This window comes from Oxyura jamaicensis, chromosome 28 (assembly GCF_011077185.1).
Source record: "Oxyura jamaicensis isolate SHBP4307 breed ruddy duck chromosome 28, BPBGC_Ojam_1.0, whole genome shotgun sequence".
Lineage (NCBI taxonomy): Eukaryota > Metazoa > Chordata > Aves > Anseriformes > Anatidae > Oxyura > Oxyura jamaicensis.
Window position 1 is genome coordinate 1832729 of NC_048920.1, and position 20243 is coordinate 1852971.

Genomic DNA, 20243 nt, shown 5'->3' on the forward strand with positions numbered 1-20243 from the left:
TCTCTGTGTTCAGGGGGGTGCAGCGCTGAGGTTTGTGCCCGCTTTGATCCCACCAATGTGCCCCGGCTTGGCTGAACCGCGGGGACGCGCAGCATCGGCCGCCTCTGCGCCGAATCGGGGCGCGCGTCTCCGCGAAGGGGGATGCGAACGCATTCACTGCGAGGCGGCTTAATCCTCTTCCGAGGAAGATTACTCAGAGCAGCCGGGGATGCCAAATAAAATCAGATCTGGATAAAGGTTGCGTGAGCACAGCGCTCTCGCAGGCGAACAGCGCCTGTGCGGGTGCGCGGGCCCCACGTGGACGCGTTACCGCGCCAGCCCGCTGCGGGAGCACGTGCTCCAGCGCGGCCGCCGCAGGGATCAGCTCAGAAAAGCAAACAAAAAAACAAAGCAACAACAAAAAAAGGGGAAAATCGCAGTCTGGTGGCAATGTTTTTTAAACCGCACAGCTGGCGGAAGACATAACTGACCCGAGCCCTGGTTTGCATGCTGGAAATCTGCTGTGCTCAGCAGAGATGTGGAGCACAGAAATGCCAGGACAAACAAAAGAAAAATTGAGCTCAGTGCAAAGGGAGCAGGTGAAGGAGCCGCTTGCAGCCCTTGTGGGAGCTGGCGCGTCCCAGCTGGAGCCGAGCGGGCCCCAGAGGATGGAGGACAAACACAGCCCTCCAGACACAAATAGCAGCAAACACAAAAACACAACGGGAGCACTCGCGGCACTGAGGCGGTGGTGGAAGAGGGCCGAGGCTGCGTGGAGGCACGGAGCAAAGCGTGGCTCCGGGCCACTTCACCCTTCCCCCCCAGGTCTCAGCAGACTGCCAGGACCTGGCCTTGCTGCCCGGCCTCGGGCTGTGCTGCACCAACACCGACCATGAGAGCCGGGAAGGGTTTCGGCACCAGCCCCGGGGGCTGGGACAGGCTGCGAGCCCCTAACCAGTGCCGGAGGGCAGCGCTGACCGCCTGACCCAGTTAATACCGGTGGTGGGGTGGAGCTGGGTCCCCCAGGGCGGTGTGGTGAGGGTCAGAGCACTCCTGCTCATCTGTGACATCTCCCAGCTGCCACCGGAGCCGGGGAAGCACGGGCAGAGCGGGTCCAGCAGGAACAGCACAACAGAAAAACATCCACCGTGTAAGAGCCACGCAAGAGCTGGGTGTAAAGAATTTATTATTTCAAACAAAAATCCCCCACCTAAAGTCGTACAAAAAGAACAATATCAGAGACAAGAGTGGTCGCTATAAAAGTGTTCACAGATATAAAAAAAAAGTCCTCTGAGCAATCCCCGGTGAGCCGAGCGCGGTCCCAGCACAGAGGCTGAGGCTCGCTTGGCTTTGGCTCCTCGTGGGAAGTGAGCAGCCCTGTGGGTGCCCATCGGGATTGTCTCAGAGAGGGAATGCAAAGGTCCCCAGCCCCCAAACCCTGCCCAGATCGTGCCAGAGGGTGTGGGGTCAGCCCCAGCAGGCACATGGCAGCACCCGGCTCATCGGCTCCCACAGCAGCAGCACAAATTGCTGCTGTGCCTTCCTCCCCATGCCGGGGCTGCTGGCTCCTCTGCGGGCACAGGATCAGGCCCCTCCTGAGCAGGTCTCCTGGCCCTGGAGGGCTCATTTCAACTCCACAGCTCCCATTAGCTTTTGTGGCTGCTGCCAGCCTCGGAGCAGGCTTCTTTCTCATTTCCTTGGGCACCACGGAGCCCAGCAAGACCCCCCCCATGGCGGCATGGCGGGCAGGGGGCTGGTTTTCAGCCCCAGCCTGGGGGGAGGTGGCAGCACACGGTGCACGTTTGAGGCCAGCAGGCAGGAACCGGCTTTCACATTCTTGGTAAATGGCACCAAAATGCCACCGCAGATCACTGCTGCTTTGGAAACAAATTCGTCCCCCCCCCCAGTCCTCTGCCCGGACAATAATCCATGGAAGTCTTTACATTTTTGGCCAGGCTGTTAAGGCAGCTCAAACCATTCCCCCCCTGCAGGCATCACCAGGCTCGTGGCAACATTTCTCAGCAGCGGACAAAGGCTCTGCTTCATCTGGCCAGAAAAAGGCCTGTTACTTTCTTAGGACACTGCAGTCCTGGAGAGCTACTGCAGCAGCAGGGCTGCACCCCGCACCACCACAGGATGAACTCAGCACAAGATTATAAAATATTCTCTAGTAATCCTGAAAAATACCTCCAAGCTCCCGTTTTCCGTTGACAGGAGTTGCCAGAGCACAGCCACTGCAGCCAAGGGGCGAGCAATCTTGGCTTGTGCCAAATGTCCCATCCGAACCCCAAAATGCTGGGGCGGTGATTAACCCTCCGCGTCCCACCGAACTGCTCACACCGCAGGGTTTCACACGTGCTCTCCTACCACGCACGAGTCCGTGCCACCAGCCAGCCCTGCAGCTCGGTGTCAGCCTGTGGGACAGTCACGGCAGGAGCACGGAGGGCAGCGATCACAGACGGGGTCTCAGCGCTGCAGCTCCGGTCGTTCAGCCGCCGCTCGGGCGCCGTTCCCAGACCGAAGGGCTGCGAGGGTGCAAGTTTTCAACCCGACGGGTTGTCACGCTGTCAGCCACATCCGAGGTGTTTCTCTCAGCAGGTCATGCAGCGTGGACGGATGTTGTCTGACGGCGGGTTTGGATCAATCTGAAGAGCCGAATTTAGAGTCAGGAACCCCGGCAGCGGACACATCCCTCCCACCTCCCTCCAGCCCCCAAGCCCACGTCCGCAGAGCTGGGGGATTTGTTACCTCCGAATACAGCGGAGGTGGCCGGAAGCGAAACTCCTGGATGTAGGCGAAGAAAGGCCCTTCCAGGACACCGCCGAGCTCGCTGCGGCACGGCGGAGCCAGGCTCTGCTCAGCCTCTGGGCTGGACACGACTGACGAGTATTCAGGGGGAGCTGAAGAGAGGGGAAAAAAAGGCATCAGGGACTAGAACATGCAGGTAAAACGCCTTCAAATTCACTACTTCCCAAACCCTCCCAGTTCTTGGTAAGTGGCACCAGTTCAGAAGGAACCCACAATTGAAAAAATAAGTAAAAAAAGCCAAAGCTAGTCCTGGAGCAAGGGGCAAGGCTGAGAACTTGCTCTGCCCCTCTCTATCCCAGGCAGAGGTTTGCAGCACCCAGGCAGACCCCAGGGAGACGCTCACCCTCCGGCTGCTCCGGGATGGTGCTCAGCCAGTCCAGGTTGATGCTGTACTGGCTGCTGACGCTGGACGTGCGGCTCCCAAACGGATGCAGAGGGATTGTTCCGATGACGAGCGGCAGTTCGAGGAGCAGCTTGGACGTCCCAGGAATATCCACACAAACCTTCAGAGGCAGGAGACAAGAGGGAAACTTAGCTGTTGGTGTTTTCCCAATCCAGAGGGATGGATCTTTCTTCCCGAGTGCCAGCTCACGCTGGCCAGAAGGGAATTCCAGAAGGGAATTCTCGCAGTGGGATGCAAAGGGAGATCTCCAGAACAAGCCCTCATCCCCTGCATGCCGTGGGGAGCTGCACAGGGGGAACCTGAGACCTCACACAAATCACCAGCCCCAAAATGCTCTGCACCAGCCCGAAGTGGGCACAATGAGCACAGCTCTGGTGAGACGGGGAGCAGAGCTGAGAGCTGAACCTGCTACACTGGTCCCCGCCAGGTCCCTCACCTTCAGGGAGTATTCCACTTGGATGATGCGGCACTGGAGGATGGATGGCCCCACCGGTGGGATCTTCAGTGCCCGCCCGTGCCACACTTCCCGCTTCCCCGCTGCGATGGAGTCGCCAACGATGCTGGTCACCACCGACTTCTTCTGCTTCTTGGTGCCCCGAGCGATGAAGGTCTGAGTCTGGATGATGGCCGCCTTGGGCACCACCGCCCGGCTCGTGCAGTTGTCGATCTCAGCAAAGATAGGGATGACCTCACCTGCCAAAAGAGACGTGCGTGTTGGAGGAGGGGAGACGGAGCCCAGTCCTGCCCGAGGAATTCCTGCACAGGATCACCAAGGGCTCGTCCTGCAGTCTGGCACAAGGCTTCGTCTAGAAGGAGCGTGTCCCGAGGAGGCCGCTCGCATCAGGTGCGCGCCCTAATGCTCTCTGATTTGTGCCAGCAGGCGAGAGCCCAGCTCGCGGTGACCCCAAATCCTCTCCCTCCAGGGTTTACCCCAGGCCCTGCAGAAGTTCAGGGGCACCAGCACGGTGGGGTGCTCACCTGGGGTGTAGCCTTTTCGGTCTATCTTGGCAGTCACAGAAACCTGGCCACGATTGCAGTACCAGGCACGAGCAAGTTTCTCCTTAGCACCCGCCTGAGGAGCCTGGAAAAAAAGGGGCATATTTAAGCTATTTAGAAAGAAACGATGAAAGACAAAGCAAACACCTCCCTGGCGCTGACAGCCTGCCGGGGAGCATCAGCAAGTTCCTAGGAATCTTATGCAAGATGCTTTCGCAATGCATTTAAGTTCCCAAAAAAACAGGAGGCACAGATGACCTCCGTGCTCCTCGGGGCCCAGCCCAGGTAGTGCTGGAGGGCACAAGTCACAGGGGACAAACATTCCCCCTGGACATCAGGCCCGTGACACGTTTGACAAGCTCACTTTAGGCACTGGCCAAGCTTTAGATGCTGCAGCCCCGAGGTGGAGCAGGGGGAGCTCACCAGCAGCGCAGGTGTGTTGATGTCGATGGGCTCGATCACGGTGAACTCCTTCTTCACCTTCTTCACCGTCGACCAGGGTCTGTGCAGCTTGGCTTTCACCCAGTAGCGCACGCTGCCGTGCTTTCCCTCGAAGGAGGTAGCCAGGGTCCTGTGTACAAGCAGCGAGCAATTCAGGAGGGCTCTGCTGAACGATTCGGCTCCCAGGTGCCCTGTCCGCCCTCCCCAGGACCTGTGTCATGCACCGAGCAGCTCCTCTGCCCCTTTACATTTAATGCAACAAAAAACACGAACTTACTCCGGGAGCTGAAAAGTGAAGGGGAACTCGTGCCTTCCTGCCTGCAGGACGGTGACTTCACCATTGTCTGTGGGCAAAACAGATTGAAGACGATTATCTCGCATCTGCAGGACTTCCTCCCCGAGCAAATCGGTGGCGGAGCAGTACAGGCAGGGAAGGAGCAGCACGACACTGCTGGAATATTTCTGCCGGGGTTAAACTGCAGCAGCAGCAACAACACAGCTGTGACCGCGAGCCAGGCGCGTCCCGTGGGCACCAGGCTCTGCTCTCCGCACACCCCCGTGCATGCAGTGCCTTGGGGAGCCGGGGGCTGCCTGGGTGGGCTCTGCTTCACCCCGTGGCTGCCCAGCACTGCAGCTCGGTCACTTGGAGCTAAGGAGGGTGACCGAGCACCCTGTGCCCTGCAGGGCTGCACCCGCCGTGCTCGGTGGGGCTGGCTGGGCCCCCAGGGGCTGCAGAGCCTGCAGCTCCCCAAGGCTGCTTCTCCACCAGGGACAGGATTAAAGAAGGGGGGGACACCAAGCAGGGTGCCCCCAGCTCCCCAAGAGCCGAGCTGCAACCGTACCAATAATCCTAACCCTAACCACAGCCCTAACCACAACCCTAACCCTAACCCTGGAGCTCCCAGCCCCAACAACCCCCCCCTCCCCTCGCAGCTCTCCCCCGGCTCCCCGCGGTACCTGGCGGGGCCAGCAGCGTGTCTCGGTGGCTGAGGAACTCCACCTGGTCGCTGTAACTCTGCGTGTAGGCGGTGCTGGAGCCGGCGCTGCGGGATTCGGTCCAGTGGACGCGGGCGGCACCGACCGCCCGCAGCCGGAGAGCCCCGAGCCTCGCCGCCGCCGCCAGCTCCAGCAGCACCCGGCCGGTCACCGCCTGCCCCGGGCTGAAAGCGGCCGGAGCCCCCAGCTCAGCACCCTCCAGCACGATCGCGAAACGTTTAAGACGGTCGAAAAGCATGGCGAGATGGCGGCGGCTCCGACTCCCCGGCCCCGCCGCCCCGGCTCCGCTTTTTAAGTGCCCGGCGCGCCCGGGGGCGGCCCCGACGGGGCGGGACGGGGCGGCCCCGGAGGGTGCTGCAAAACAAGGGGGTGGCGGCGGGGGGCGGCCACCCCTCCTCGGCAGGATGGGGGTCCCCAGGGCTCGGCACCTCGGAGGCTGCGGTGCTGAGGTGGCCGAGGGGTGTCAGGGCTTCGGCTGGTGGAGGGGATGGGGTGGGATGGGAAGGGATGGGGTGAGGATGGGGTGGGGATGGGGTGGGATGGGGCGGGATGGGGCGGGATGAGGAAGAGATGGGGCAGGATGAAGCAGGGATGGGGTAGGATGGGGGAGGATGGGTTGGGGATGGGGCAGGATGGGGCAGGGATAGGGCAGGATGAAGCAAAGATGGGGCCAGGATGGGTTGGGGATGGGGCAGGATGAAGAAGGGATGGGTTGGAGATGGGGCAGGATGGGTTTGGGGTGAGGCAGGGATGGGGCAGGGACAGTGCAGGATGAAGAAGGGATGGGGCAGGATGTGGTGAGGATGGGGCCGAGGGCTGAGTTACCAGCCCCGCAGGGACCACGCAGCAGACACGTGTCTGAGCGCGGTGTTTACCCCCCGTACATCAGCCCCTCTCTGCTGCACTGCTGCTGTGTCCGCACGAGGAAGGCTTCTGGCTCCCATCACGGCCATGTCCCTGACCCCGCACACCCCAGAATCTGCGTTCTCAGGCTCGCAGCCAGCGGCTGTGACCGGGGGATTTCTCACCCCACTCGATAAGCACTCCTCGGAGCGGCAGCGCCTTTCCGTCCCGTTCCCGCAGGCGGGAGCCGAGCGCCGCGCCGCACACGGATCCACGCACGTCTTTCCCAAGAGCCGTTCCCAGGGGTCAGAACAGGCTGCAACTGGATCTCGGCTCCTCGCACAGCAGGGCCGGGCCAACTGGCGATGAAGGGAAAGCTGGTCTGGGACATCGCTTCGCTTATTTCTAAGAAATGAAGTACTGGCTCCCATTCAGCTTGTGCAATTACACAGTGAGCAATGCAGCTTCCCCGTGCCTTTTAACCAGGGAAGCGCTGGTTCTCTACCAGCTCGTGCTGGGGTTTGCGTGGTGCCGCTCCAAAACCCAGCGACAAATTATACCCACGTGGGCAGCGCAGGGGTCTCGCTCCGTCATTAGCATCTGCTGCTAGTGCTCGGTGGGGGTAAAAGCATGAAGCTGTCGGTTCTTAGCACGGACACCACCATTAGCAGCACCCAGAGATGTTGTAAAAGGCAGGAGTGGGGCAGAAAGGGGCCCATGCCCCCCTCCAGAAGGGTTAACGCAGCCTTAGAAGCTTCCACTTTAATCATGATTGTCACATTTGCGAAGCAGCAGAGCTCTCCACCCCGGGCACGGGCTGGGGATAAGACAAAACAGGCAGGCATTAAAATGTTACTCAGCATTTGGCTGCGAAAGCCTTGAGGATTTCAGAGTTGCTCCCAGCTGTGTTGGGCAAGTCCTGCTGTGCTGAACTGGGTTGATCTCAGCCCCTGAAAATGAGCTGGGCTGGAGCCTCGCAATGCTTTAGCTGCCTCCAAAGGCAGACTGGAATTGTCTGCCTCCCCCGCGAGGGAAGGGGACCGCATTTTGTTTTACGTACGTGACCGTTTGCTGCCACGAGCAAATATGAATCATAGCAAACACTGCAAGGGGAACCCGACAGCAACGGGAAAGAAGGAAGGAAGGCACGTCACGGCGGGAGTTAAGTGGTGACGGCAGCCCTGGGAAGGCGCCCGGTGTCCCTGCCGCGCTGCATGGTGGCACCGGAGGTCGTGTGGGTCCCGGGAGGGGTCCTGGAGCTGCAGCAGGGCCGAGGCAGCTCCGTCCTGTGCTTTGCACATCCCTGCTGCAGCCCGTCAGCGCGCAGCCCCCAGCCCGTGACTCAGCCGTCGCCCACGGGATGCGAATCTCTGCAAACCTCCCTCCCGTGCCGCATCTACTGCCGCTCGCCTCCGCCGCACACGAGGCTGCGAAGCCCCTCTCCGACCTGCCCGGGACGCACGGCACCGGGGGTTGGGGTGGTAGTGGCGGGGTCTCTCCTCTCCCCAAGGACCCCCAGCTGCAGGGCCCAGGGCCACAACCAGCTCCCGGGGCTTTTCGTGCCCACAACCGGCTAAAAGCCGGCTGGGCTCCACGCAGGAGCCATCTCCAACTCATCAGCCCCACCTAGAGTCTGGCCAGGCCGAATCCAGCCCCAGCAGGAGCTGGCAGCAGCTCCCAAGGAGCTTCTTCTCCTCCCCCAGCTCGCCCTGGGGACCCGGCTGCTGCTCCCCGATGGCCCTGGAGCCACGCAAGGCTCTGCCAAGCAGCCGGGGTGCAGCAGGCAGGACGGGTCAGCAGCTCTACCTGAGCCGATACGCAGGACCTTGCACAAGCGGCACGCTCCCAGCGTGAGGCCCAAGCCCCCGTCCCTGCTGGATTCACGAGCGTCGTGTGTGTGCCAAGACCAAGGTGGGCGCCCCGCTGCAGAACAGGAGCCTGGCGCGCTCTTAGCCCATTGTGCCTTACCTCTCCCGAGGTCTCCGTAAATAACGGGGCTCCTAGAGGCTGGCCCCATGCTGGGGCAGGAGCCTGCACCCCTGGGAAGTGCTGGGGGACCCTCAGGAGGACAGGATCAGCGCACAGAAAGCACCGGTGTTTCCCAGGCCCCTCTCACATCACCTCATGCAGAAGCGGCCAGGGCCTTGCCTCTGCCCGTTAAGCCCCTATCTTTTCCTCTCTTCCCGTCCCCTGTTTACACAATATACATTTAATGGCCCTGAAACGCAGTCCGAACATCCTTCTGCCACCTTTTCTCACGTCTCAAAGCACAGCACCCCCGTGCCAGCCCTCACCACCCTGCTAGGAAACTGCAGATAAAGTCACAGCTGAGTGGAGAGCGGAGCGGAGGGCGCTTATCTCCGCCTGGCTTCCCTCCTCTGCACTGCCTTGTTACCATGACAAAACCTGCAGTTTTTAAACACCACGCAGACACAGTTGATCTCATCGAGAAGCAACAAGGGAGCAGTCACAGGGCCTGGAGATGATGGCACGTTTTCACCAGCCTCTCGCTAGCCGACCTCAGGAATGTCCTCACGCTGCCACCGGTGACGGGGGGGGACAGAGCGGGAACCCAGCGGGATCCACCGGAGGGGATTTTGGCCACAGAGCAGCCAAAAAGCCTCCTTAAAGCATTCCTGTGATCACAGGCCCGTGTCCCTCTCACAAAGGAGAGAAGGAATCACTGTGTGGACACACACGATGAAATCACAGCCCGCAAGTTCTGGCGAGGCTCCCTGCTCCCCACGGAGCCCACTTAAACTCTCCCCACGCGGTAGGCGAGGGCCAGAAGCCATTAGCTGCGAGCTGCAGGAGTGCAGGGTGCTGGCAAGGCCAAGCAGCTCCTGTAATTCCTCCAGCCCTTGGCTAAGCGCCCTCCTCCAGCTGGCTCCGGGGCCTTGTATAATGCGCAGTCCTAGCAGCAGAATGCAAACGTGCTCGCAGCAGCTCGTGGCTTCTCTACAGACGCCCACTGCAGGGATAACGGGGAATCAAACTCACCCTACACCCTTACAGCTAATGCAGCCACCATCCAAACAGTGTGATGACCACTCAGGATCTTCTCCACTGGAGTTCAGGGCGCGGGCTTCTCCCACATCCTTGTCATCGGGCCGCTTAACACACTTGCAGCTGCCAAGGGGCCATCCTTAGGCACAGCACAGAAGAGCCGCTGCCAAAAAGACAGAAACTCTGGAGTAACGCAGGGGTTTGGAGCAGGTGGCAAGGTACAGTCATCCAGGGAAAGAAAATGTGGCCCTAGAGTGCAGTCTAGGGACGAGAACACCTCCAGAGCAGCAGCAGCCATCACTCCTGCAAGCTCTACGTTTGCCAGCTGGGCCCTTGGCCGCCAGCACAACTACGTGCCCTCGGTACGTAGCATTAGGCACCCTGATCCACCGAGCAGGACAGGCAATAAAATGGCATCGGAAAGGGAAGGAGGGGAAGCACAGAGCCACGGCTGTAACAATATCATTGTGGGGGAGGATAAAAGACAAGCACTTTCGTAAGGCAGAGGTAACGAGCGGATGGACAGCTGCGACGTCCCGTATCCCTTGGCTCTGGATCATTTCATCCCAACTAGGCAAATAATTCAAGTGGCTTGTCCTCATGCTGTAGATCCAAGCAACATGCCAGCTGGGCATGTGGTTCCAGCATCAGAAAACTGGAAACAAATATTTACTGAACTACTAAGTGCTCTTTCCACGCTTGTGAACAGACACTTCTATTTGCACTTCCCTGTGCAAACAGAACAAAAGCCACAACCCTTTCGTGCTCCCCAGCCCCGAGTTTGCAGGCGACCTCCCAGAAACCAGCAGCAAAGAAACCCTTGGCAGAGGCTGAGAGGGATGCTGCTGCTTGCAGGTGGCACCGACCTTCACGAGGAGGGTGGAGACCTGCCCAGAGGGGGTGCCTGCAGCCCACGGGGGGTCCCAACCCAACACCCTGTAGCACAGAGCCACCCCCCAGCCCCAGCCTTACCGGGGATGAGCTGGCAGCGGCGGTACAGGAAGGTCTGGAAGGCTGTGTAGTCGTGGTAGACGGTGTTGAGCCCCACGCTGTGGCTCTCCAGCCAGTGCACGAAAGCGCGCCCGCGAGCGCACACCTCCAGCGCCCGTAGCCGCAGCGCACCGCGCAGCTCCAGCCGCACGCGGCCGTGCAGCAGCTCCCCGCTGCCGTAGGCACCCCACGCTCGCCCGTCCTCCAGCTCCACCGCCAAGCTCCGCACACGCCTGAGGGGCTGCATCGCTGCCGCCCCTGATTATCCGGGCAGCTCCGCGAGAGGCAGGTCCCCACTTTGGGCACGCGGGACAGGCAACCGTGAGGCCCTCTAGGGAAGGGAAGAAAGAGCAAAGGCTGCCCCGAAATCCCTATTTATCCCTGCCCCTAAGCGGCCCAGCCCTCCAGGCCTAGCTCTGCCAAGGTTGGATTGAGCCCCCGTTACATGGTGACGCTTTAGGGCTGACCCCGTGTGTGAGGCTGGTGCAGCGCCGAGGAGGGGGCCGCGGAGGTGAGTGACGTGTTTTTAAACCGAAGGAGAAATAACGTCACGTCGTCTTATCTCTGAGTCACAGACGGTGTTGATGTGCCACTGGTACGTGCTGGTGGCTCCGTCCGCAGGGAGCTGTCACGCACCGCCAGCCGCGCTGGCAGGTTTCATGTCACTGGGGGAAGCATAGAAAGGCTGTTTGGCCTTCCCAAATTCACGCATCCCTGAGGCATTTCTGGAAGTGGATGGAGAGGGGGTTAGGAAGCCAAGACCCTTACCCCAAAAGCCAGCTTTACTTTCTGTGTCTGAAATGGCATCAAAATCCATGTGAAAAAAAAAAGGAAACAACCCCAGGGTCCTCCCAGCAGCAGCTCCCCAGCCAGCTGCTACCACCAAAAGGCTGATGTTCACCATTTAACAACCCCAGTGACCCACAGCTGTTTCTGCAGTAGTGCAACAGGTGGCCATGCCACCTCAGGGTCACGTAACAGCTATGGGGCAGACCCGTAGCATATGCAGGTCCCTGTTACTACACCAGGTGACGCAATCTAGGCGTTTGAATCGAGGTGTTTGCAACCTACCAGTGTAAGGCACCGATGTGAGGTGCCTGGGGATTTGCAAGGCTTGAGTGTGTAGCTTCTTTGAAGTACGTGTGGAGCACGGAATGTCCCTTTCCCAGGAGATGCAGAGTCAAATCCCAAGAGGAAAGCACAAGGGGTTTGTGGGCCCAGCCCCTGCTTACGTACAGAACGCAGCGATTGGAAATGATTTAGTAACGCCTGCTGAAATGCTTTGGTGTTGGTTTGCAGCACACATGAATCAAGTCTGTCCGCATCAAAAGGCCAAGAAGAGCTTGTGAAGTGGCAGCTGTGACAAGGCACCAGCTGACCCTGCTCACTTGGCCTCCCAGGGGAGGGAGCTGACCGCCCCACACGGATCCCGCTTCAAAATATCTACAGCCCAAACAGAGTTAGTGCAAGCTCAGCATTCAGGAAATCCACGTGAGCTATCAACTCAACAAAAATACACTGCTCGTCGCTAGGAAAACAGCCCACTCATCATAAGCCGGGGAGGGCTACCTCTCCGTCCTACTGTTCACTGACCTTTGGTTTCAGGCCTTGACACCAAAATCTAAACAGATAACAAGGGAAGATTCCAGCCCACATACAGCCCTGACAGTGCCTCTCACTTTGCCTCTGATCTCTTGCCCTTCCTCTGAGCTTCCCCTACCCCACCTGCTCCCTCCTGCCCCACCACCTGCCCGGAGGCACTCTGTGGGTCTTGCCACCCACAGAAATGTGTCACCCATGTCTCTGGGCTGATCCCCAGGTGTTTATTCTTGTTGTCACAACACCTTGTGTCCTCATTCAACTCTTGAAATAAATGTTACCTGTAATAACACACGGATGGGCCAAAAGCAGGGCACCAGAAAAGCTAGGTAAAACAACACAGAGGCAGTCGATAGTGCAGGAAGTCCTGGGCAGTCAGCGAGAAAGGGGGAACGTCATGGTGCGAAGACCACCTTCCTCCGGGGGCAGTATCCTTTCAGGGTCCCCAGTGGGACGCGGCTCACTTGGGAGTCTCCCGTTTGGATTTCTGCTGGGCCTCTGTACTTAGGCGTAAACTCATCCTTCTGCTCTGTGCTGAAGAGGTCCTGCGCCCTCCAGGGTAGCACCAAGTGTGAGCATTTCATCTGAGGAGACAGAAGGGCTTTCGGCGTTGGGGGCACAGGGCTGGGGAAGAGGCAGGTGGTAGTGTGGAACCTGGCAGCCCCTACATTTGAGCCTCAGAGTGGCTGCCCGGAGGGTCATCCCCCTGAGCAGCCGGAGCCCGTGCCTTCCTGCATCCCCTCTCTATGGCAGATGCAGAGTCGTCTCTGCTGGTGGTGCAGAGACATTACCCTGACTGGACACCTCTGGACATGCTAATTTATTCCTGAGATTTTCCCCTTCCGATCCTCTGGGAGACCCCAAATCACCTTCCCCCTCCCTCCAGTGTTCCCCTCCCTTGGCTTAGGTCTTAGTCACCTGTCCCTCCCCTCCCTTCAAAGATTTTCTCAGCTACAACTCTGCTCCCCACAGCGCATTTTCTAAAGACTGGATACAGACAGGATTTGATGCATGACTGTCCCATTTTAAATGGCTCAAGAGCACACATCAAATCTGATGATGTTAACGGGGCGGCTACAGCTTCGCTTTGTATAATCCTGCTTCCCTAACCTGCCCGTGGTAAACGCAAGCCTATTAATGCTGTACCTGCTGTAGCATGTCTTCAGAGAGTCGTCGTTTCTGCTGTCTGTGTGGGACCAGCATGGCCTGTGTGGTTGTGACAGGACTTTCATCTGCTCACAGATTGAAGTAAAAAGAAAATTCAAGCCAGTGAATTAGGAGGCAACATCAGAAAAGCTTTGCAGTTTGACTTGCAGTCGCAGATCTGCATGCATTTCCACTAACAACAGGCAAAGATGGGCTTTGCAGGCAGCACTTTGAAGAAAACCTTTGGTGAACATACAGTTGCAGTCAGACAGTTCTCAGAGTGAGGAGGTAAATGAAGAAATTCACATGGAAGATACAGGAATATCATTCCATGTAGTAGTTACGTGGCCAGTGAAAACAGCAATTGCCACTATGATCTGTTCCGCATCTAGTAAAACAAATGGATTAAAACCAGATACATGGTTTGAAGGGGCCTCTCTCAGCTGCAGAGTACTGGCCATCAGGAAGAAGAGGTAATGTTAGGATTTTCTTAATGCCTCCCACGACCAGCTCTAACTGCATCTCTTCCTGAGGTTGCAAAAGCACTGCTTTTGATTCAAATCCTTTCCTTCCTCCCCCGAGTACAAAAGCAAGGCAACTTCAAAACACAAATACAGCAAGGGAGAAAGGTCAAGGCGCTGGTTCATGTCCCAGAAATCACTCATGTCACCATTTGAATACGCTAACAATTGCTGTACGATAGCAGTGAATGACTACGGCTGGCACAGGCATCAAGGTGATGGGTAAGCATGTCATCCGGCACCACGACAGCCTGAGCAACTTAGTCTTACTGTGGTAGTTGAAGGGGATGTGGCTGTCACGTTGATTCTTGCTGTCTCCTGTCACCCTCTGGGTCTGGCGTGGTGGCTGATAGTCTGACTGCTGCGTTGTGCTGAAGTAACAGGAGCCTGAACGGTCATCTCCTAAGCAGATGCTGCTTTGATGTTTCTGCAGTACCAAGTCAGGCTTTGGTGAGAAGTTCCACCTGCCAGTCTAGAGAACACAAGAGCTGGCTTTAACAGAAATAGGCTGTAGCTGGGAAAGGTGCCGTTTCACATTGCATCCCCATGCAGCCCAGAGTGTAGCATTGCCACCCAGTGTGGAAAGGGGAGAAGAGACAATATTGGCCTAAGGAGGTGCCAGAAGAGTGTGCATTAAAAAGGAGAGATTCTCCACCAGAGAATCACCTGCAAAGCTGGGAACAGACCTCTGGGTAGAAGAACTGTGTCGTAGTCATTCTTGCTAGCGCAAGATTTCTCTCAGGGTCTTCATCACCTCTGGGGATGGATGAGGCATTTTTGTTTGGACGAGCAATAGCTACAGGCTCTGGCAAAGGCAAGAGTGAAAGATGTCAGAGAACTCCAGCCTCTGAACAATTTATAGCTACAGCAGTTTCTCTACATGAAATAGAGCACAGGAATAAATACAGCTATTTAACCTGCCAGGGAAGTAGAATGAGGATGAAACTCAACCTCACAGTGAGGATACTGGTACCGAGTACACAAAAATGATAAAACATCAGAGATATAAAATTGTATACATACAATATTCATGTATTGTATCTTTTTATAAGTATGTCATTAAGAACAAGTGATAAAACCTACTGTTCAGCTGGTTATAAACATCAGCAGCAGTCTGTGCATTGTCTCTGTGTCACAGACTTACCCTACCTAGATTGTGTACTGGGAAGAGCTCTGATGTTGACGTGGAGAATCTGGTGCAACCATCCCCTAGCTGCAGGTTTGTGTGGTGGATCTGGAAGGCAGCATGTTCCTTGTCATAGACCCTGCAAGATATCAGATATGAGCTGCTTAAATAGCAATGTTCATCAGAAGGAGCAGCTCCTGGAGATGCCTGGCAGGCTATCCTGCTGAATACCTGTGCTTCCTCTTGTCTGGGACAGTGTAGGCATGTTTCTGCTCACTCACAGATCCACTGCTTCTGGGATCCCCAAATTTAATACGAGACGTGTGCTGAAGGGAAGTCAAGAGAGCTACAGAACTGCTGCTTAAAGCACAATCGCTTTGTTTCCCATCTTTATCTTTCCATCCCTCTGGTTTTCAGTTGCACAGATCACACCCCTTTCAGAACAGAATTCAACACGGCAACGTGCTGTCCTTTAACTGTGTCCTGGTCCTCCCCAGATTCATTGTTACCTTTTCACTTGGCTTTACAGGTGGACTCCATTCACCTTTAAACTGTGCTTGATAAGAAGTGTGGTAATAGGACTGTCCATCCCCTTTAATAGGACATCCTGCCAAACAGCCAGAAGGGGAAATGTTATTTCTAAAAATGCTGTATTAACATTTGTAAGGAAATATTCGGGATATTGAAGCTGCAATTGCAAGGCAGCTGCTCTTTTAGCATTTTCGTACTCCTGAATCAATCTGGTACAGTTAAACAGTAAAGCAATAAACACCAGATTGCAACAAGGTGAACTGCAAGATTGCAGAACACGGATGTGGTGCATCAGAAGCGATGCAGGTTTGGCGTGAGAAATGCAACATCTGAGGCTACAGTGAGCAAAGACATTCTATGCTGGAAAAGCTTGGCTGGTGAATGGCTCTTGTTAGCACAAATAAACCTGCTTTATGAGCACCAGGTTGATTTATTCAGCTATGAAATCAGAGAGTAAAATACCCAAATAGTTGTAACAGCTTTAATTGTTTGCAGCATGACTCTGAGGCATGCCACCAAAAATCCCTGCAGTCCTTTAGACTGTGAGGACGACTCACCCCTGTGCACATGACGTGCCCTGGCAACAGGCTGGATCTCGTGTGCTGGATATGAGAAGGTGTAGACAGATGGAGGGAGCCTTATTTTCTCTCTGTCTCCACAAAGAACATTATCGCTCCGCTCCCGGGCTTTGGGAAGGGCACGTCTCATGGAGGGGGCATCAGGACAGGGGTAGCTCTCCCTTGTCGCTGAGGTGAGGACCTGAATGCGGGGGTCCGCGTGCATCCGGATGCATGATGCTGGAGGCACAATGGGAACGACCGGCTCCAGGGGCCTCTCTGGAAAGGCCAGGTGCGTCTCAGAGCACAGCTCCCTCCCCGCAGCCAGCCTCTGGTTCAGCACATCCCCACTGCGGGGCTGCGCAGCCGGCGCCGGCCGGTGAACCCCCCAGAAAGGGGGGAACTGAACGTGAGAAAACGGCCGACAGGCCTCCTCGGGGACCCTACGGCCGGCCCCCAGCTGCAGGCGGGATCCCTGCGGGACGGAAACCCCCGGGCTGGGGGCTGAGGGAGGGCACGAGGCCGCCATCCCCTCGCGAAGGCCTCGATGGAGCCTTGCAGCCACTAGGCCTCGTCACCATGGCGACGGCCCCGCACCGCCATGTTCCCGGCCTGCCCCGCGCGCTCCGGCCCGGAAGCGTTGCCATGGCGGCGGGGGGGCTCTGCGGCCTGGTCGCCGCGCTCGAGTCATACCGCGGCCGGGACCGGGCGGTGAGTGGCGGGGGGCGGCCGGGCAGGGTCCGATCCCGGCTGTTCCTCACAGGGCTGTGCCTCCGCAGGTCCGCGCTCTCTGCTATGGCTGCCAGCTGGCTGGAGGGGCGCTGGGAAGGTGGCAGAGCCCCGCAGCTGGGCTGCCCCGGAGCCTCCTGGCGGTGTCGGCGCAGCTCAGCCACTGCCGCACCGTCCTGCGGCTCTTCGACGACCTCGCCATGCTCAGCTACAGCCGCGGCTACGGGCTGGGGCCGGAGGTGAGCGCAGGGCGGCGGTGGGAGGACTGGGAGCAGCCCCGGGTGGGCCGCAGGTGTCAAGGCGCGGCCGCCGTGCTCCCCGCAGGACGAGGACGTGCTGGTGCGCGGGCTCTCGGTGCTCTGCAACGTGGCCGACCAGCTCTACTACCCCTGCGAGCACGTCGCCTGGGCAGCCGACACCGGCATCATCCGCACCAGCTCTAGCAAGTGGTGGGATGTGAGCACCAGGCTCTGGGGTTTGTCCCTGCTCCTGGGCATCCTGCGGTAAGGCCGGCTGGGGAGTGGGCTGAAACGAAGGCGCCTCTCCGCTGGGAGGCTCACAGAACTTTACACTAAAGTTCTCCCCTTTGATGCTACAGGAGAAATAACTTTCAATCTGTTTGTTTTCAGATCCTTGAGAATTTTGTTCCGGTTAAGAAAGCAGCTGAGGGAGCAGAAGCGGTAGGATTTCCTGGCTTTACACCTGTTTCAACCCGAACATTTTTATTCTAATTTATGAGCCATCATTAACTGTTATTACACTGTGGGCTGTTACTAACACTATTCTTGCTTTCAACAGTGCATCTTCGCCACAGGATCAAAAGAAAATGAAAGCCCGAGTGAAGAGCGAAGTTCTGAGCATCGTCAGTAACGTGGCAGATCTCGCCAATGCCATCCACTGGCTGCCGCCAGGATTTCTTTGGGCTGGGCAGTTTCCGCCGTGGTTAGTAGGACTCCTGGGGACCATCTCTTCCCTGATTGGTATCTACCAGGCATCTAGAGAGGGCAGTTCTGGAGCTGTATGAGCCATGTTAAGCCTCTGGAACCCAGTTTTTATGTGGTAAAAATGCATTTATTGAGGCAGGGTGTGTTTTAACTTTCTTGGCTATCGATGATTGTAATTCTTTCCACCTGTAATTGAGACTGTAATCGAGATCTCTGTTACAGAAAGGATCACGTATGGTTAACAAATGTTATTACTCTTCATCAGAGAGATCTTTCAGGTTAAGCCTCTGGAAATCAAGAAATCTAATAGGATCGATGACACAGAGGAAGAAAGTTGTACTCACTTCCATCCTTACTTCAAAACACAAAATCCTCTGCTCTTTGCTCATTTAAAAGAGCACAAAGTCAGTGTTTGCTGGAGAAATGGCCATGGTTCTTTTACTCAAAACTTCCAAGGGATGGATTCTGTTCAAGCTCCAGGCTCAGCACTTGGTGCCTCATCTGAGCCAGGGAGGGGACCTTCATCACAGAAGCTTCTCTGTCAGATATTTTGGTGCTTGAGCCCAGAGCAGATGCCCCAGGCACAAAGAGGAGCAGGTGGCAGAGGGAGGCTGTTGGGTTGCGGGCTGTTTAGTTTATGACAGATGTGTTTCTGTAGAGGTGATACGGGAAAGAAACAGCAACTGTAAGCAATGCCTTACTAAGCTTTTTTCCAGCCTCTGTTACTCGTTTTTGGAGAAATACTGTGAATTGAGACTTCTCAGCTAAACCAGAACATGCAAAAAAAAAAAAAAATGCAGAGGCTTCAGCTGTGCCTTTGTGGAAGGCCACCGGGTGGAGCTCTTCCACCGAGCTCTACAAGGGCCAACGGACTTTTTTTATAAAAGAAACAATTCTATTAATCACTTTTGAAAGGACCGGTCAAACCAATGCAAGAATGAGTTTTACAGCCATATTTCTAAGCAGTGCCAATAATAAATGAGATGAATGCTTCAAAAGTGGCCTTGAGTTATTGTTACTTCTGATAACTAGACAAATGTTATTTATCTGGCTGTAGAAAGCCCCAAACTGTTTCTAGGCAACAAAACACGTTTGTGCTGTGTTAGCTGCAGCACCCCCAAGGGCAGGCAGAGACCATCTGTTGCCCGCCTTTCTTCTAGCGGAATAATTCAAAGCACCTGACTACTTTAGCTTTTCACATAGATGCATCTTTTGAAAACAGTTCTGCTTAGTCCGAGCAGTTTGTGCTCCGTGCCCCTCGGTTCTGTACAGAGCACCTTTCCAGGACGTTTAGTTTTTATTTTCTTTATTTTTTTTTCTTTTTTTTTGGCATGGACAGGGGAAACTCTCTCCTACCGATGTTCAAAGAGCATAGCAAGGCCTTGATGCTCTTTATCCTTTGCCCTGTCCTTGCTGCCCTGCTTGGTTGTTTATCTGGACCTTCACCCTGCTAAGTGCCAGCTCTGCCACAGAGGATGTCTTACCGACTTCGCGCAGGAGTTGGTGGCAGATTTGCAGGTGTCTGCTTTGCAGTACAACTCCGCTTGCTGGCAGCTATCATCTGAAAAAGGCTCCTCTTTCTGTAATCACACTGCAGGTCTTACCTCGAAATGGGTGGAGCGTCTGGGCACGGCTGCTTACAGCTGTAGCAGTTGCCCCGTCCTGTCCTCAGATGTCACCAGCTGTGACATTGCAGTTTTTGTTTCAGTCTGTCAGATCTTACATGCATGTGTTTGCAGCCTAGTTAAACCACTCCTTCAGGACGTGCTGTGCTGCTTAGCATGGGACAAGGTGTAGTTACGGCGATTTAAAAACCAAAACAAATGTGCCTATGCAAACCGCCTCTGATGCAGAAGTAGTAAAAACAAATCATGCTTTTAATGGAGCGAAAGGAGGCTATAAACTGGCTTATGTGCACCTGCCTTATGCATTTTATGTTGTCACGCAACTTCAAAGCCCAGCAGGTTCTCCGGTGTGGGGCTGTCTGAACCTAGCACTGTCCTGTAGAACCGTTCTGCTCCCAAATGCCCCGTAGTGTTTAAGCACCTATGGATGGCGGCTGCTAGCTGCTGACTCCGTGGCAGCACTTGCTGCAGCTGATTTTATCTTTTCTGCACAAGATCTTACGGGGGGCAGAACTGATCCTCCCGGCAACCTGCCGCTGCTCTTTGCTGTTACGGCCCTCAGCTCTGCTCGGCTCTTGCTTTGCCCCACGCAGGAAACATTTGCTGAGCAGGGACGGTTTGTTCCGGCCATGACCTCACTTTGTCAGCAAGCCGCGATGCGAAAGGCCACTGGGAGATAGCGCGGGTTTTGCGGCAGCTCGCTGATAACGGCTCAGAATCGTGGCTCCTGCTTTATGGCCCCTTTATGGCAGGGCGACAACGAACAAAGCCGCAACCGCGCTTTATGGGTGCCAGATCTGGCGTGCCGCTCCCTTCCCCGGAGCTGCTGGAGGCCTGCTGCGGAAGGGAGGGGTGCTGCTGCCCCAAGGGTGCGGGTGCGAGGGGCGGGAGGGGGGGGGGTGCAGCGCTGCCCGTCGCCACCCAGCGTAGCAGGGCGGTGGGAAGGAAAGGGTTAAGGCGCGGCGCACGCGCACGCCCGGCCCCGGGCTTCTCATTCACAAAG

The 20243-nt window shown here is 56.5% G+C and overlaps 3 protein-coding genes across 4 annotated transcripts; 1 reads left to right on the top strand and 2 right to left on the bottom strand.

The window, feature by feature from the left end:
• Positions 1 to 1148: 1148 nt before the first annotated feature.
• Positions 1149 to 10846, bottom strand: ARRDC2 (arrestin domain containing 2). 2 transcript variants are annotated; one of them, XM_035348033.1, is made up of 8 exons: positions 10445 to 10846; positions 4905 to 4971; positions 4610 to 4757; positions 4169 to 4271; positions 3627 to 3883; positions 3131 to 3290; positions 2728 to 2879; positions 1149 to 2624 (listed from the first exon to the last, which is right to left on the bottom strand). In XM_035348033.1, the coding sequence occupies exons 1-8, from the start codon at positions 10707 to 10709 to the stop codon at positions 2571 to 2573; spliced, it is 1206 nt and encodes a 401-aa protein (XP_035203924.1). In that variant the 5' UTR covers positions 10710 to 10846; the 3' UTR covers positions 1149 to 2570. The 2 variants fall into 2 exon arrangements, with proteins under 2 accessions (XP_035203924.1, XP_035203923.1); XM_035348032.1 differs by lacking the exon at positions 10445 to 10846 and adding an exon at positions 5585 to 5903.
• Positions 10847 to 11050: 204 nt separating this feature from the next.
• TEX45 (testis expressed 45) lies at positions 11051 to 16497 on the bottom strand. The gene is made up of 9 exons (XM_035348026.1): positions 15943 to 16497; positions 15364 to 15461; positions 15086 to 15180; positions 14878 to 14993; positions 14415 to 14533; positions 13999 to 14200; positions 13208 to 13293; positions 11699 to 12645; positions 11051 to 11187 (listed from the first exon to the last, which is right to left on the bottom strand). Exons 1-8 carry the CDS (start codon positions 16469 to 16471, stop codon positions 12457 to 12459), a joined length of 1434 nt encoding a protein of 477 aa, XP_035203917.1. The 5' UTR covers positions 16472 to 16497; the 3' UTR covers positions 11051 to 11187; positions 11699 to 12456.
• On the top strand, positions 16496 to 18613 carry PEX11G (peroxisomal biogenesis factor 11 gamma). The gene is made up of 5 exons (XM_035348051.1): positions 16496 to 16653; positions 16722 to 16910; positions 16996 to 17174; positions 17301 to 17351; positions 17470 to 18613. Exons 1-5 carry the CDS (start codon positions 16522 to 16524, stop codon positions 17693 to 17695), a joined length of 777 nt encoding a protein of 258 aa, XP_035203942.1. The 5' UTR covers positions 16496 to 16521; the 3' UTR covers positions 17696 to 18613.
• Positions 18614 to 20243: the final 1630 nt, after the last annotated feature.